Source organism: Trachurus japonicus, chromosome 22, assembly GCF_045865225.1.
Source record: "Trachurus japonicus isolate A0001 chromosome 22, Traja_1.0".
Taxonomy (NCBI): domain Eukaryota; kingdom Metazoa; phylum Chordata; class Actinopteri; order Carangiformes; family Carangidae; genus Trachurus; species Trachurus japonicus.
Genome location: NC_140928.1, coordinates 1,259,145 through 1,276,803, shown reverse-complemented (window position 1 = coordinate 1,276,803; position 17,659 = coordinate 1,259,145). Strand labels below are relative to the sequence as shown.

At 40.9% G+C, this 17,659-nt stretch overlaps 1 protein-coding gene across 1 annotated transcript; it reads right to left on the bottom strand.

Annotated features, from left to right (window-relative positions):
• Positions 1–9,034: 9,034 nt before the first annotated feature.
• Positions 9,035–13,077, bottom strand: LOC146963178 (E3 ubiquitin-protein ligase TRIM35-like). The gene is made up of 4 exons (XM_085767973.1): positions 12,430–13,077; positions 10,880–11,050; positions 9,894–10,103; positions 9,035–9,403 (listed from the first exon to the last, which is right to left on the bottom strand). The coding sequence occupies exons 1-4, from the start codon at positions 13,075–13,077 to the stop codon at positions 9,035–9,037; spliced, it is 1,398 nt and encodes a 465-aa protein (XP_085624099.1).
• Between the last annotated feature and the right edge of the window lie 4,582 nt (positions 13,078–17,659).

Sequence of the window (17,659 nt, the reverse complement as noted above, 5' to 3'; positions counted from 1 at the left end):
AATTACAACAGACAGTATTGTTCAACTAGTACAAAATGAGTTTATTCTGGTTCATTCACAGAACTGAATTACACCTGAGGATCAAACAGCTTCAGAGCTGATGAAATCAAACAATATATATTCAGATTATTGTAGTTTTATTGGACTTTACTTCTAATCCAATACACTCAGTGTTCAAACGACTCTAGACACAGATTCAGTTTCCATAGAGACGTCATTAATGTGTCTGACTGGGATGTAACGGGTCTAACGAGCTCCATTCAGACATAAAAACATAAAAACTAGGGCTGGGACGATATGCTTTTCTCCCGATTCGATTCTTCTATGATTTTTTTGGATGGCGATTCGATTTAAATTGCGATTCTACGATATTGCCGATTCTCTCTATGATTTTTAGTCTTTAGCATTTTTAACATTTATCTGCACACAAATACTATAAATGAACATACTCCATTATAAAGTGAACTTAAACCCTTTTCAAAACCTGGACTCTCTGTATGTAAAAAAGGCCAACAAATGCACATTGCACAATATTTTAAAAAATTCAAAAAAAAAAATTTTTTTTCAATAAAAAAAAAATCGATTTTTGAAGAAAAAAAAATTGATTTAAAAATCGTCAAAAAAGATATGGCGATATATATGTGAATCGATTTTTTCTCCCATCCCTAATGAAAACTTCTGATCATATGAATACGATCGGTGGCCGTGACATGGTGACTTCCACCTCCACCGGCGCCACCTTCAGCAGCTGCCCGTCGTTACAGAAGAAGTAGGGAAACACCTTCTGGGTGAAGTCGTGCTTGAACACGATGAGCTGCGTCTTGTTGTCGGGGTCACAGAACGACACCCGTCCTCCGTCCAAGTCCAGATTCACTCGGATCTTCTCCGGTTTCTTCTGCGCTTGGATGTGAACACACTTGGTGCTGCGCGAGGAAGCAAAGAGTCCGTGGGAGGTGTATTCCAGTCAGTTTTTAGTGTGTAGCCTACTTGTTTATTCATTTCTACTGTGTTGTGCTCTCTGTCTGATACAATAGAGATAGACAATAGATGTTGTGCTTGTTCTCACCTAACTAACATGGCCTGATTCTTGTATTTGACGCCTGTTGCTGACCTTGGTGGTACATTGTAATCTGTTTCAGCAGGATAAAGTTCACTTGTGGGGGGGGGGGGGTGTGTGACAGATTCAACAAAACGTAAAAATGTATTTTTTGTTCCATTCCTTGCAGACTGCGTTGCACTCTGTTTGACTGAGAACCTTCTTTGCAAAGAATAAAAACCCTTAAAAGACAGTCGAGCGCGGTTCCGGCCATGCCCGAGTCAGACGCATAAGCAGATCGCTCTGCCCGATTTCAGTTTAAATTAGCCTGAAAACAAACCATATCCCACGTGCAACTTTAAAATGACCACGAAAACGCCAAACTCAAGCCAAAAACAGACTAAAATGGACACCAGAATGGGGAAAAATGATGACCCGAAGACGAAACAAAAGCAGCTAACGCTCAATGCTAACTTAACCAACAATGAGTCTGGAGCTGAACAGCTAATGCTAAAAGAGCTCCGGAGATTCAGACAAGAGTCCGGGGAGGCACAACGACAAATTAAAGACTCTCAGACACGGATGGAGACGTCAATGGTCGAAATTAAACAACAGATAGACACACTGGAGGAGAGGCTGACCACTACCGAAACCAGAGTGAGTGACACTGAAGACCGGGGCCTACGGCAAGAAAGAGCGCTAGCCTACCTGCTAAGTAAGGATGCTAAGCTAACCGCTAGACTGGATGACATGGAAAACAGGCTCCGCAGGAACAACATCAGAGTGTATGGAATACCTGAGGGCGCAGAGGGTAAAGAGATGATTCCGTTCATAACCAATCTCTTTAAGTCAAATCTGAAACTGCAGGAAGATATGAACATATGCTTGGAGAGGGCTCACAGGGCCATAACGCCGAAGCCGAAGCCGACAGCGCCGCCGAGATCAATAATAGTGCGGTTTTTGGACTTTAAAGTTAAACAGACGGTGCTCCAACAAGCCTGGGCCCAGCGAGATGTGGAGTTTCAGGGGAAAAAAGTTTATTTTGACCAAGACTACTCCCAGGATGTTCAGAGAAAGAGAAAGCAAGTGCGCGAAGTCATTAAAAAGCTCAGGGAACGCAACATCAGAGCTCAAGCACCATACCCGGCGCAGTTAAGAGTATTTTTGGACACCGGGGTCAAAACCTTCCCCTCTCTTTGTGAAGCTCAACCAACTCTGCAGGAGTTAGGAGTGGACGTGGACGTGGATGAACGGGACCTCCTGGAGAGGGAACTACTACAGGACGGATGGCTGACCCAGGGCAGACAGGGGAAAATGGGTCTGACCCTGACTCCCAAGGAAATCAAGACCATCATGAACAGTGCAGATCACCATGGAAACGACTGACGACATGGACTCCACAAAAGCTAGGAATGGAAATAGACGTGAAATGAGTGGGACATCTTAGAGAGAGAGAGCTACTACACAGATCGACACTGAAAGGTTTGACAATGAGAAAGTAGATATCTAACTTTTTTTTTTTTTTTTTTTCATAAAAGATAAAATGGTAAAGGTAACATGAGTGTAGTAAAAGCATATTAAACTCTAAATGTTTACAGGCTTGAGAAAATTAAAATTAAGAGCTCGGGCAAGAGGATACGTAAGGGTTTTCCCTTCTTTTCTTTTTTTTTTCTTTTTTTTCTCCACCTTTTTTTTTTTTTATTACAGACTGATTTGGGCACTTAATGCAGCAGAGTGTGGACATTGCGCGGACTGCTGCTCACACATTTTGTGTACCCCTCCCAGGGAGTCTCATCTCCCTGCCCGGACTAGGTTTACATCAGGGGTGGGTTATACATGGACTGTTAACCATATGTCTCTTTAATGAGGGTAACCCATGGTCTCATTGGAAGTTCTATCAAGTTACCAGTTGGTTTTGGAATTTCATATGTTCTCTGTTTTACGGCAAGGTGACCCTATGCACTATTTTCGTTTGTAAATGTACCAAGACAGTTCAGAGAGAGAGAAATGGTGAATTATGTTATCTTTTTTTTTTCTTCTTCCCACATAGTAAAAAATGACCACTCTGAAATGTGTTAGTTACAATGTAAACGGACTAAATCACCCTATAAAGAGAAAAAAAATATTGGCACAATTAAAAAGGTTGGATTGTTCAATAGGGTTATTGCAAGAAACCCATTTAAATGAGGAAGAACATGCTAAGTTAAAAAGGGGGTGGGTGGGGCAGGCATTTAGTGCATCATATGAAAATCATAAGAAAAGGGGAGTAACGATTCTCTGCCATAAATCCTTATGTTTGGTCCCAGAGAAGGTTCTCCAGGACAAAAAAGGTCGTTGGGTAATAGTCATAGGTTCCATTGGAGAACTTGTATTGACAATTATGAATATCTATGCACCCAATGAGGACGATCCAGGGTTCTTTAAGGAGGTGGCTCAACTTTTGGCAGGGAACTCAAAAGGAATAATAATATTAGGGGGTGATTTTAATTGCGTGATAAACAAAAACATAGATAAATTTCCATTTGAACAAAAATATCAAATATCCAAATCCAAAGCAGTGTGTAATATGCTAGATGAGCTCGGACTGGTTGACATTTGGCGTGTAAAAAACCCCAAGACCAGAGATTACACTCACTTCTCGAGAGTTCATAAGAGTCACTCAAGAATTGATTATTTCTGTATTTCAAAACAAGAAGCCCATAGAGTGGATGAATGCAACATTGAGCCCCAAACCCTTTCAGATCATGGCCCAGTGGTTATGTCATTATGTATGGACCAAAATAAGACTCGGAAACTATGGAGATTAAATGTGTCACTTTTAAATAACCTGGAGGTGGTTCAAGATATAAAAAACGAATTTAAAAATTTTCTTGACATAAATGATAATAATGAAGTCTCCCCTTCCACCTTGTGGGACACAGCGAAAGCAGTGTTAAGGGGCAAAATTATATCATTATCCTCTAAATTGAAAAAGGAACGCGAAAAAGATCAAAGGTTATTAGAAGAACAAATTAAGAAATTAGAGACGGAACACAAAAAAACAAATAAGGACACTATTTTCATAGAACTAAGTAAATGTAGACAGCAATTAAATGATTTATTAACATACAAAGCAGAGGGGGCCTTACGCTTCACTAATCAAAAGTATTACGAACAAGGGAATAAAGCAAGTAGGCTGCTCGCTTTCCAATTAAGAAAAGCACAAGCAAGCCGAACGATACAAAAAGTTACTTGCCCAAACTCAAAAAAATTGGTGTCTCATCCCAAAGAAATAGCCAACGCCTTTTCTAATTATTATGAACAACTTTATGATTCAACAACCTCCCCCAATAAATCAGAAAAAATTAAACAACTTCTCCAACAAATTAACCTTACCAAACTGGACCAAAATGAATCTAAAGCTATGATGGAAACTATCACTGAAGAAGAAATAAAAAACACTATTAAAAAGCTCAAAAATAACAAATCGCCAGGCCCGGACGGGTTTCCCGGGGAGTTTTATAAATGTTTTCAAGCCGAGATAATTCCCCTTCTACATAGAGTATATAACTATGCGCTGAATGCGAGAGACCCACCTAGAACATGGGGAGAAGCGGTTATCTCGGTCATACACAAAGAAGGGAAAGATCCCACACATTGTGCCTCATATAGGCCAATAAGTTTGTTATGCAATGACGTTAAGATATTGAGCGCTATAATAGCAAAAAGACTCCAGAAGATCATCAACAAGTTGATTAACCCAGATCAGACCGGCTTTATACCTGGAAGACTGGGAATAAACAACATTAGGCGCACGCTTAACGTAATATCAACTGCCCAATCACAGTCTCACCCATCAATGCTTCTCGGGCTTGATGCCGAGAAGGCATTTGATCGGGTGGACTGGCTATTTCTGGAGCATGTCCTAAGTAAAATGGGATTTGATGAAACATTTATTGAGTGGTTCGAAGTCCTATATAAAAACCCCACTTCCAGAGTCCGTGTCAACGGTCATATCTCAGATAGTTTTCCATTAAAAAGAGGAACACGTCAAGGTTGCTGCCTGTCCCCAATTTTGTTCGCTATAAGTATTGAACCCTTAGCAGAACTAATTAGAAGTAACCCATTAATTCTTGGTATATCAGACAAGACAAAGGATCACAAATTATCATTATACGCGGATGATGTCATTTTGTACATTAGAGATCCCAGCACTTCTATACCTGAACTTTTAAAAGTTTTGAAAGACTTTGGTGTGGCCTCAGGCTATAAAGTCAACGAATCGAAATCTGAAGCCTTGATGTTAAATGGGTGCTGGCCATCAGAACTATCTGATAAGGTCAAATTTAACTGGTCACCTCAGGGATTTCGATACTTGGGAATAATTATTTCCCCGGATGCATCTCAACTGTACAATTTGAATTATGCGAAATTAATAGAACAGATACAAAAAGACCTGGAAAGATGGGAATTATTGCCACTATCCTTCTTTGGTAGGATTGAGACAGTTAGAACAAACATTCTGCCCAGACTGTTATACTTGTTTCTGTCTCTTCCTATTTGGATTTCAGCAGCTAAATTCAAAAAGTTACAAAAAATGATTTCTTCTTTTATTTGGCAGAAAAAGAAACCCAGAATCAAATTTACGCACTTGACCAGCAGTAAAGCACGTGGTGGTCTAAATGTACCAAATTTGAAATTATATTACTGGGCTGCACAATTACACGGGGCAGTAGAATGGTTAAAACAAAACAAAGAAACAACATGGCTATCTCTAGAGCAAAATTCGTGCCCTGGAGTCTCACTACAAGCATTACCATTCTGCTCAAATGAGATATGGACAAAGTATAAAATTTCAAATATCTGGATGAAGTGCACACATAAGGTTTTAAATTCTGTAAAAAAAATAATAAATGCACCACAGTCTATATCTAGGGCAATGAAAATTTCCGAGATAATAGATTTCAAACCTAGACATTTTGATTCAAGATTTAAAGAATGGGAAAATAAGGGGCTTATTTTTATTGAGGACTTATTTGATGGTGATACCCTGAAGTCATTTAACCAATTACAGGAAAAATTTGGCTTGATATCCACAGATTTCTACAGATTTTTGCAATTGAGAAGCTACCTGACTTCACATAAAGAATGGCAATCTCTTACATCACAGCCTTCTGATTTAGAAGTTTTCTTCATCAAGATGATAAAGAAAGGGGATGGTAAAAAAATTGTTTCACATCTATACAAATTACAGGGGTAGACAATAAGGGAAATTTGCCACTGGCCCTCTGGGCCAGTGGCTTTTGAAGATCACTGGCCCCACCATTCTAACCACTGGCCCAGGACAATAGGTATCGATCCCCATATTAACGAAAAACAACATATCCCAGCCAATTCCTGCGGTCTCGCCATCGAGGCTGGAACTTTCTGATACCATTACTAGTCAATTTCCAACATTCTTGATACTTATTCAATACCACGATCTTGTAGTTTCTTGAGATTTTGGGGGATTATTTTGTTATAGTATGTATTTTAGTGATTATGTATGAGTTGGTATATTTGTGTTTAATTTTTGTATGTTGTTATTTATTTGAGTCTGAGGATTTATATCCTGTATCAGATATTTTTCATTCAATTTCATTAAAGAAGGTCAAAAAAAGTGCTTTTAAATTCATCAGGCTACTTTATTTAATAAATAAATAACTGTTTCACATATTTAGCCTCCACTGTGGTTTAACAATGAAGTAAAAACAGAGTTAAAATGGTAAATATGCCTCAACACAAACATGAAGTTATGTAGTCATTACTTTTATCCTCCAAGTAGTTCAGTGATATAACTGTTGTTCTCATTCATTCACGTTTAGGCTGTTTCCACAGATTGGTGCAAAACTGACTCATTGTTTAATTTTCAGCTCAGTTTTGCGTTTACACACGTTTTTTTGTTGTTGTTATTATGGTCTAAATGTCACGTGACGTGCCACCGCTGTGGCGCACACCGAACAGCTGGCGCCCCAGCGCGAGCTCTGGCCCGTGTGTAACGTTCGCGTCGGTCCCGACAGGACTCGACCCGACGCGCTGAGGAGGAGGGAAGTTTCATGGTTAAGAAAAAGGTTTTTATCGGTTCTTGTGACGACCTTCTATCAGCAGCAGTGAGTGAGCTGGAGCTGCAGCTGCAGCTGCTTGCAGGTGGTGCTGACGTGCCAGGGCACAGCGCTGGCTGCGCACAGAAAGTAGATGTCTCTGTCGTTGACCGGGTCGGGATCTCTTAGCACTAATTACCGAGACGATTTGACAGTTATCATTTCAAACCACAGGGATTTAATGTGAAATTAGATTTATTTATTTACTTGTTATATTTTTTTCAAGGCATTATTTTCACTGGCCCCACCGGGCCAGTGTTTGGAGCGTTCTGGTGGCCCTGACGGTTTGAAAAGTACGTCCGGGCCACCGGGCCATTTATATTGTCGACCCCTGAATTACTACAGACAATTGTAGCGGGGAGCTCTCTTGGAATAAAGGAAAAGTGGGAACTAGAAATGAATGTTGTGATTGAGGACCAAATTTGGGAACAAGTGTGTGAGAATGGTCATAAACTGACCAGCAGCCCCACATGGAAAGAATTTATATGGAAAGTGAATCTCCGCTTTTTCAAAACTCCATTTATTATCTCCAAATTTGACAAAACAAAGACAAATCTTTGCTGGAGACAATGCGGACAAATTGGAGATCACACACACATTTTCTGGGATTGTCCTAAACTGAAAATGTACTGGGAGGGGATCCAGGCGGAAATTTCTAACATTTTACAAACTAGTATAAGGAATGACCCGCTGATCTTTGTTCTTGGAGTGCTTCCCTGTGACTTTTTATGTAGAGAAAAAATGTATCTATTCAAAGTAATCATAATGGTGGCAAGAAAGATGATAACTATGTCCTGGTGTAAGCCATTACCCCGACTGTTGATCAATGGAAAGAAAGACTTCTTAGGGTATACACAATGGAAAAAATAACAGCAAAGCTCAACCTTGACATGGCCTTATTCAAGAGGAGGTGGAATCCATTAATTACTTACTTTGGACTAACATTACAGGACACCTAGATGATTCAGCATAGACACCTACAGGCCTGGACCCTCAAAAGTAAAAGGGTGTATTTCTGTTTTTATTATTTCATTTCATGAGTATCAATCACCATGGAAATTCTACTCAATTTGATTTTTACATAATTATCAATATTCTTATTATCTATTCAACCATTTATTTTAACTTTCAGACCTCTGACACTGTCATAAAAATATGGAATAACCTTGCCGATAGGTTCTCTGTTCATGCTGTTCCTATTTTTGGCGTTTTCTACTTTTTTACTCAGATACGGAACAAAAAAAAAATGTAAAGCTTTTAACAAGAATAATTCTGTAAGTGTGTTTAAGTATGTAAAGCTTGAAATATCAATAAAAACATTTGTTCAAAAAAAAAAAAAAGACAGTCGAGCTCAACATCTTTATTTCAGATCTTGCTGAACAAATTTCCACAACACTGGACTGGGATGTAACGGGTCTAACGAGCTCCAATCAGACATAAAAACATAAAAACTAGGGCTGGGACGATACGCTTTTCTCCCGATTCGATTCTTCTACGATTTTTTTGGAAGGCGATTCGATTTAACTTGCGATTCTACGATATTGCCGATTCTCTCTATGATTTTTAGTCTTTAGCATTTTTAACATTTATCTGCACACAAACACTGTAGGAGCCTAGAAATTAACATACTCCATTATAAAGTGAACTTAAACCCTTTTCAAAACCTGGACTCTCTGGATGTAAAAAAGGACAAACCTTGCACATTGCACAATATTAAAAAAAAATCAAAAAAAAATCAAAAAAATATTTTTTTCCCCCAAAAAAAACACCGATTTTTGAAGGAAAAAAAATTGATTTAAAAATCGTCAAAAAAGATATTGCGATATATATGTGAATCGATTTTTTCTCCCACCCCTAATGAAAACCCTCAGACTTCTCATCATATGAATACGATCGGTGGCCGTGACACGGTGACTTCCACTTCCACCGGCGCCACCTTCAGCAGCTGCCCGTCGTTACAGAAGAAGTAGGGAAACACCTTCCCGGTGAAGTCGTGCTTGAACACGATGAGCTGCGTCTTGTTGTCGGGGTCACAGAACGACACCCGTCCTCCGTCCAAGTCCAGATTCACTCGGATCTTCTCCGGTTTCTTCTGCGCTTGGATGTGAACACACTTGGTGCTGCGCGAGGAAGCAAAGAGTCCGTTGGAGGTGTGTTCCAGTCTCCATATCCCGCTGTCCGGCCCCCGGTCCGTCCTCTGGAACGACTCCTCGAACACGCCGAGCCGCCACATCTTGTGGTTGTTCACCTGCAGGGTTTATACAGGAATCTTGAAGTTAATTCTAATACCTTTTTAAGACTTTTTCAAGACCTTCTCAATATTTTTCAATACCTCACCGCCGCTTCAAGCTGTAACTACGTATTTACATCAGTGACATTTTTTGATAATTGTGATAAAGACTATAGACCACTATGATACAACAGTATTCAAAATAGGCTGGGATAATAAATAATAGGCCAAGGTTAGAAAAAAAAAAAAAAAACATTGCTCCACTCTCGAAAAACCAAAACAACAATCTTCTTGTACCGGTTCATCTTTGTTTTTTAATAAAATGAATAAATTCACACACTTTCACAAGGTTTTTTAGGACTCAAACTCTTGGACAGCTAATTCAGAAAAAATACCTTCAAAATTTAAGACTTTATAAAGTCCTGAAAAGACTTTTTAAGGGTCTTAATTTTCCCAAAATTGATTTATCACCTTTTAATACTTTTCAAGACCCTACGGATACCCTGACCTGGACGTCCCAGCTGTGCAGCCCCGAGGCGAAGCCCTGGGCGCCGAGCACGGACAGGTGGGAGCTCTGGAAGCGCTCGGGGTTGTTGGGAAGCCACAGCTTTTCTTCTTTCCGCTGACACTTCGTCACGCTGGTCAGATCCTCGGACACGCGGACCAACGAACCGGCCGTGTTCGTGTCCAGGACCACGGGTCTGTACGAGACCACGTCCTAGGGGTGGGAGAAAAAAATCGATTCACATAAATATCGCAATATCTTTTTTGACGATTTTTAAATAGATTTAATAGATTTTTTTCTTCAAAAATAGATTTTTAAAAATTAAATTTTTTTTTGATGTTTTTAATATTGTGCTATGTGCATTTGTTAGCCTTTTTTACACACTGCAAAAACTCAAAATCTTACCAAGAATATTTGTCTTATTTCTAGTCAAAACAAATCTCATTCTACTTAAAATAAGACTCATCACATAAAAAGCAGCTTGTTTTTAGACACTTTTTTACTTATTTCTATCATATTTTCACTCGAAATAAGTAGAAAAATCTGATAGTGGAGCAAGTTTTTCTTTCTTATTACAAACACAAAAAACTTGCTTTCACTGGCAGATTTTTCTACTTATTTCAAGTGAAAATTTGTTTGAAACAAATGAAAATTATCTCAAAACAAGCTAATTTTTAGGTGATGAGTCTTATTTTAAGTGAAAAGAGATTAGTTTTGACTAGAAGTGAGACATTTTGACAAGAAATAAGACAAATATTCTTGGAAAGATTTTGAGTTTTTGCAGTGCATACAGAGAGTACAGGTTTTGAAAAGGGTTTAAGTTCACTTTATAATGGAGTATGTTCATTTATAGTATTTGTGTGCAGATAAATGTAAAAAATGCTAAAGACTAAAAATCGAGAGAAAAAAATCGTAGAATCGCAATTTAAATCGAATCGCCATCCAAAAAATCGAATCGGGAGAAAAGCGTATCGTCCCAGCCCTACCACGTCCTTCATCTTCTTCCAGATGTGGAAGCCCAGGTTGCCCAGATGTTTGGCCTGGTCGATCAGAGCGTCCGAGTCCAGCTGCGGGTCCTCGACCAGCGGGTGGCGCTTCACTCTGTCGGCTGCAGCCTTGTGGTTGAGGAGGAACGCAGCGTCTTCGGTGTTCACGGTGACCTGGAAAGTAGAGCGCAATATTCACTGATATGTTTCATTAAAGGGATAGTTCAACATTTTGTCAAATTGGCCCATTGCCATAATCCCTATAGTCATAGCAGTAGGTTCGTTACCTTTAATTGTCGGTGCAAGCTGTTTTTAGAACGGCGGAGCAGAGCCGTGAGCTGCTCAGAGCTACGCTACGGAGGCTCATTATGGGATTTCTTGGTTGGTTTCCCTCATCATCAAACTCATCAAATACACAATCCAACAACTCCACAACGCTCTGGTGGACAAGTTGTGAGCTGCACATTCACCACACTATGAGATAATAACACAACGTTACCACACAGAGTTGTTTTAGAGGGAAATACAGAGACTGATGATGAAAAACTGTCCCTGAAGGCAACGTGCATCAGTGGTTTTGCATGAATTTCCCTCTACAACATGTCAATGTATTAATGAAAATATGTATTGTATTATAATTTCAGTGATCAAGACCCCAGGGAGAGTAGCTGCTGGAAAGCCCAGCAGCTAATGGGAGTCTTTAAAGGGCAACTTTGTTTTTTTTCAACCTGGGCCCTGTTTTCATGTTTTTCTGTATATGTGAGTGATGGATAATACTTTTATTGAGGTGGCTGCAGTATTGAGCCGGGCAGGCAGCCTGCAGCCCAGCTAACGCTCTACCACGGGGCAAGTGGCACCGTCAAAGATCACACACTGACAGGCTCAGATAGAACAATGAGAGTCTGACAACATACTAGAAAGGAGAAATGAACGTATGTCTCTACCTTTAGCACGTCTCTTCTTCTTCTGACTGGCAGTAGTCATCCTGGTCCAAGTGGTCACAGCAGACCCTGTGGTCGGCACGGCGACGGCGCAGTGCATCCACAGGAGTGTTAGCATCCATTTAGCACAGCTAGCTGTTAGCCCTAACTTGTGAAAGCTGCGTGAAGAGCAGCCCAACATTTTGTTGTTACAATTTGTAAATTCTCTGGTCGTCTCTCTTCACCTCAGTCAGGTAACAGTTTCCACACCGGTGTTTTGCCGCGAGTTATCGCGAGATTTCAGAACGAGATTTGTGGTGTGGTGAGATTTGGACACAGATCACAGCAAACAGCGACCTCCAGCTAAAGGTAGAGACATACGTTCATTTCTCCTTTCTAGTATGTTGTCAGACACTCATTGTAACTATCTGAGCCTGTCAGTGTGAAGAAAATGCAGGTTTATATGGCGAACTCTGACGGGAGCCACTTGCAGGATGCCTGCCCGGCTCAATACTGGAGCCACCTCAATAAAAGTATTATCCATCACTCACATATACAGAAAAACATATGAAAACAGGGCCCAGGTTGAAAAAAAACGAAGTTGCCCTTTAATAAACAAACAAACAAACCAACCTCGGTGGCCGTGGCCGTGGCTGAGAGAGCCACCGTCTCTCTGCCGTGAACATCCAGCTTCTCCTTCAGCCTCCGACTCTTCTGCTCCTCTTCCTCCCTCAGTGCAGCCATCCTGGCCTCCTCTTCCTCCTCTAGAAACCGGCGAAGCTTCTTGAACTGCTCCTTTATCTGCCTCTCTGTGTCTTCCACCTGGACCTTCATGTGTTTTTCTATTTCCTGAAACTTCGACGTGACTTCGTTCAAACTCTGCACCTTGACCGACAGATCCCTGAGGAGTTCCTCTCTGAGTTGTGCGGCGGCGGCGTCGATGTGGACCAGGTTGTGGTCGGTGTGTTTCTCCGAGTCTCTGCAGACGAGACACACGGGGTCCCGGTGGTCCAGACAGAAGAGCGCGAGCCTCTCGGCGTGCAGGCTGCAGAGCGGCTCTCGCTCCTGCACGAAGCTCTCACACAGGCTCTTCAGCACCAGGTTGCAGGGAGGGTTTCTGGTCGAAGTTCTCTTGCAGATCGGACACAGTGGATCTCCTTTCTCTCTCCACCAGTTGTCCACACATTCTCTACAGAAGCTGTGGCCGCACGACAGAAGGACGGGGTCTCTGAAGACCTCGGTGCAGACCGAGCAGCTGAGATCCTCCTCTGATGAAGCCATTTAGTCTCTGGTACAGTGATCTGAAACACAGCAGACAGGAAGTGGAGTCAGGTAATGTCCATGAAAAACACAGTTATATCAGTGCAGCAGCTTCCTACCGCCATCTTTAGCGTGTAACAGGTGTTTTGTCCATTGTGTTCAATGAGCAGCTCGCGTCTCTGCCCCGCAGATCTCAAAACAACATGCATGAACTTACTGCTGTGACTATAGCGGTTGAACTATCCCTTTAAAGAGGAACTAAGCAGGATTTCTCCCGTGGCTGTGCTACATTTTTACTTTAACCCTCCTGTTGTCCTCCTGGGTCAAGGAAGGAAGGAAGGAAGGACGAAGGGAAAGATGGGAGGAAAGAAGGAAGGGAAAAAGGAAGGAAAGAAAGATGGAGGGAGGGAACAGATTAATTCAAGGAAGGAAGAAGAAAGAAGGAAGGAAGGGAAAAAGGATTGTGGAAAGAAGGATGTAAAGAAAGATGGAGGGAGGGAGGGAGCAGATTCATTCAAGGAAGGAAGAAGAAGGAAGAAGGAAGGGAGGGAAAAAGGATTGTGGAAAGAAGGAAGGGAAAAGGAAGGAGAGAAATATGGAGGGAGGGAACAGATTCATTCAAGGAAGGAATAGGGGAAAGAAGGGAGGAAAGAAGGAAGGGAAAAAGGAAGGAAAGAAAGATGGAGGTATAGGGAACAGATCAGGTCAATTGGATCAAGAAGAAGTAAGCAAGAAGGGAGGGAAGGAAGGGAAAAGGGATTGTGGAAAGAAGGACGGATGGAGGAATGAAACAGATTGGGTCAATTTGACCCAGAAGGACGACAGGAGGGCTAATTAAAAAGCTCTGGAGTAATTGTGATGAGTCTCACGGCTGAAAACCAACCATGCAACATCAGTGTAGCTGGTGAAAAATCAAATGTAACGTTATGCCATGACCATTCTTTTTTTTACCAGCTGCCATTAGGCTTTTTAAACGGATAGTTCACCCAAAATTGAAATTTCCCTCATTATCTCCTCCCCCTCATGTGGACTAAGGGCTGGGAGAAGTTTCAGAGTCCTCCGTGGCTTCTCTGAGTTACAGGGGGTCTCGGCGTAGCAGTGCATGTCCATATGACGGTTGCAAATGGATACCAACTGTCTTTGTAACAAAAAGACACACCAAAAAACATCCAGATACCTCCATGCTGCTCGTATGTAATGTCCGTCTTGTATTGAAGCCCCGACATGAGAAATTGTCCCGAAAAAATTAAATAAGTCTATATTTCAAGCTTGTTTTGTAGTGGAAGCTCCTCTTCCCGGAGCATTTCGCATTTCGGGGCTTCAATACAAGAGGGACATTACAGACGAGCAGCATGGAGGTATCTGGATGTTTTTTGGTGTGTCTTTTTGTTACGAAGACAGTTGGTATCCATTTGCAACCGTCATATGGACATGCACTGCTACGCCGAGACCCCCTGTAACTCAGAGAAGCCACGGAGGACTCTGAAACTTCTCCCAGCCCTTAGTCCACATGAGGGGGAGGAGATCATGAGGGAAATTTCAATTTTGGGTGAACTATCCCTTTAACTCACAGTAATCATGTGCATATGCCATTTGGCTTCTCTTAACATCTGTAATCATGTGATAGTGTCTCTCCCTCCTTTTTTAAATCTTATTTTAGACCTTGTTGCTCTTTTTCACTTACACGTGCTTTAACGTGTTGTGCAATGTTGTTGTTATTGTGTATTTCTGTGTATGATGTGTGTGTGTGTGTGTGGTGTTGTGTTGTCTTCTGCTGCTGGTAACGTTGTAATTTCCTGCAGGATTAATAAAGTATCTTTAACTTTAACTATGAAACACAGTGATATCAGTGCAGCAGCTTCCTACTGTCATCAAGCTGTGGCGCTACAGACAAAAACATCAACATGTTTTTACATGCACTTTTGAGGTTTTTGACTATTTGGCTTTCTTAACATGTCTTCTTTTAAAAATAGTGGTAAGAAATGGTAGAAAATCCACATTATTGTGTTTATTTTACTAAATTGTGTCTCTTCCGTCTGTACATTTCTCCTAAATTCAGCAAAACTCAGCATGCTACTGTTGTCTGACCCATGTCATGTCATGTATCACTGTAAAGCTCTCTCTCTCTCTCTCTCTCACGTGGGCTCTAAAACAATCATTTGTATCAGCAACAAATCGTACAATTGACAATAATAACAATCTTTACACATCTTTTAAGGCCGTTTTCCTCAGACTCTGAGCTAGAAATCTCCACTTCAGCAGCACTTCCAGACACCAAACCTTCCACTTTGATCCCTTTCTATATTATAAAGGTTTCTACAGAGAGGGTTTGTTGATATATCATTCACAGCCTCTTATACAACATGTTATTACTAAAAACGTGGCTCACAGCACTGAACTACGCTGCTAAACTGGTGTAAACAATGAGAGAACGACGACATGTTTCAGTCCCATTCAGCCTCGGTTTGGGCTTTTTCACCGCGTTTTATTTTAAACATAAACATGAACTCACCTCTCTCTTTGGTCCGACTCTTCTCCTTCTGTTTACTTTCTCCTTCCTCCTGGTTTTCTGCCTCCTCTCTGCTTCTCCTCCTCGTGCTGTGCTTGTTGCTGTTTTCCTATTGGCTGCGCCGCCTGGTGACGTAGACAGTGGGCGGAGCTAAAGCAGTTGACTCATTTCAATCTCTGACCGCTTCAGCTCAGTTCAGCGTTTTAACGTGTTAGTAAAATGTAACGTTAAACTTATCGTGACTCCTCTTCAGCTCCACTTCTTCTCATTATGTGTCTAGTTTCTCCTTCAACTCCGTCTCCACAGCGACGGGACAGGAAGTGGTTTTCTGGAGGCCACGCCCCCCTTTGGCTTCACAGCTTCCACGTGAATTTGAATTTTCCGCGCCGACTCAGTAGCTCAGGGGGCGGGGCTTCACTAACCGACCATCACCCCCCTGACTGTTGTCCTACTTATTTTATTGTAACTTTTGAACATATTTAAAACAGTAGGAGTTTAAATAAATACAATAGATAAATATAGTGTTTGCATTAAAAGATGGTGAATATGTAAATCACCATTTGCAGTATTTCATTTTTAACTGATTTGTTCTCCTTGTATTTTTCAGTGTCTTTGACATATTGTTTTTGACCATATGAAGTGTTTGGAGTGTTTATTGAATGGATTTTTGTAAAAAAAAAAAAAAAAAAAAATCTTGTGAGACGTACAGCATCTGAACCTCTTTAATGGAGGGACAGCGAGCGAGTGCTGATGATATTTTCTGTCCTCACCGTCCTTTGTAGATCTTTCCAGTCTGCAGCCGTAAATTTAACAATAACATCTGTGACGTTACAGTGGTGAACATTTAGCTCTAGTTGTCTATCAGTTGTAACCACCACACACTGGTTGGACTCTACTGTGATTCATACAAATAACTGGTTCTTTTTTTATTTCATAATCCTGCTACCTGTGGCTGTGCAGGGAGATTATTTCACTTTAGTTTTAATAGATGGGTCGACTGGCTGCATGAGGACACTGAGGGGACTAAAGTAGCTGTGGAGACACATGACTACAGGAGACAATCCTTCTTCTTGTTCCAGATGTTGAAGGTTAGGTTTTCCAGGCGTTTGGACCTAGAAGCTCTGAGTTTACCAACACATGTGAGAAGTTTCTGGGTGTCCTGAGTGAAGGGGGGAGGGGGGGCAGTCCAGATCTAATGGCTCTGGGGTTGATTCCCTGGGATGGGTGTGGTGGTCCAGTCCAGTAATGTGTGATTGTTGTGGTCGTTCTTCTTCTTATCAGGGAGCTGGACATTAACACATGGATGTGGTTTAACTCTTCTATCATCATCATCATTATTTTTTGCAAACAGTTATCTGCTATTTTACATGAGAAATGACCACGGTAATTGGTTTTTTACATTAAAACGGTTTGATAATTCAAAATGTATTCACATTTATGAGCTCCTTGTAGAGTAAAGAGGAGAGTGCAGTGTTAGATAAAGAGCTAATAGGCTATACAGATAGACACATAACTCCAGGATAAACCAACTTCACCCAAAACTTTGATTTCTGTCACATTTAATCTGAATTCATTGGTTTGTGTGTGTTGGACATTTTTGACAGGTTTAACCTGGACAACACAAATATAGAAATTAACTTCTTTAAAGGTGTTAGCTACAAGTTTAATTCCTCCTGGCCAGTAGGTGTAGAACTCACACTGCCTGCTCTCGCTCCAACCTTCCGTTTTACTGGTTGCCAGTTGCCACAGAGATCATTCCATGCCAACTTTGCCAACGTAACCAGATGTAGCCTAAATATTTATATATTTCGGACCCGCCAAAATTTATTAAACAATTATTTATATACTATTTTTTTTAAATTCAGTAAAATTAATACTTTTATTCTGCACCCCTCTAGACATTCTGTGGATGCATTATTTTTTTTTAATTATTCCTTTTGATGAAAAAGTTGTAGCTATAACCTTTAATGTCTTTAAACTGTGATTAAAATAGTTTATAAACTGAAACAAACGTCTGTTGTTGTTGTTAATAAAGTTTTGTATGAAAAAACTCCGTCTCTTAAGGTCGTCCGGAGAGTTGAAGGAGAGAACACA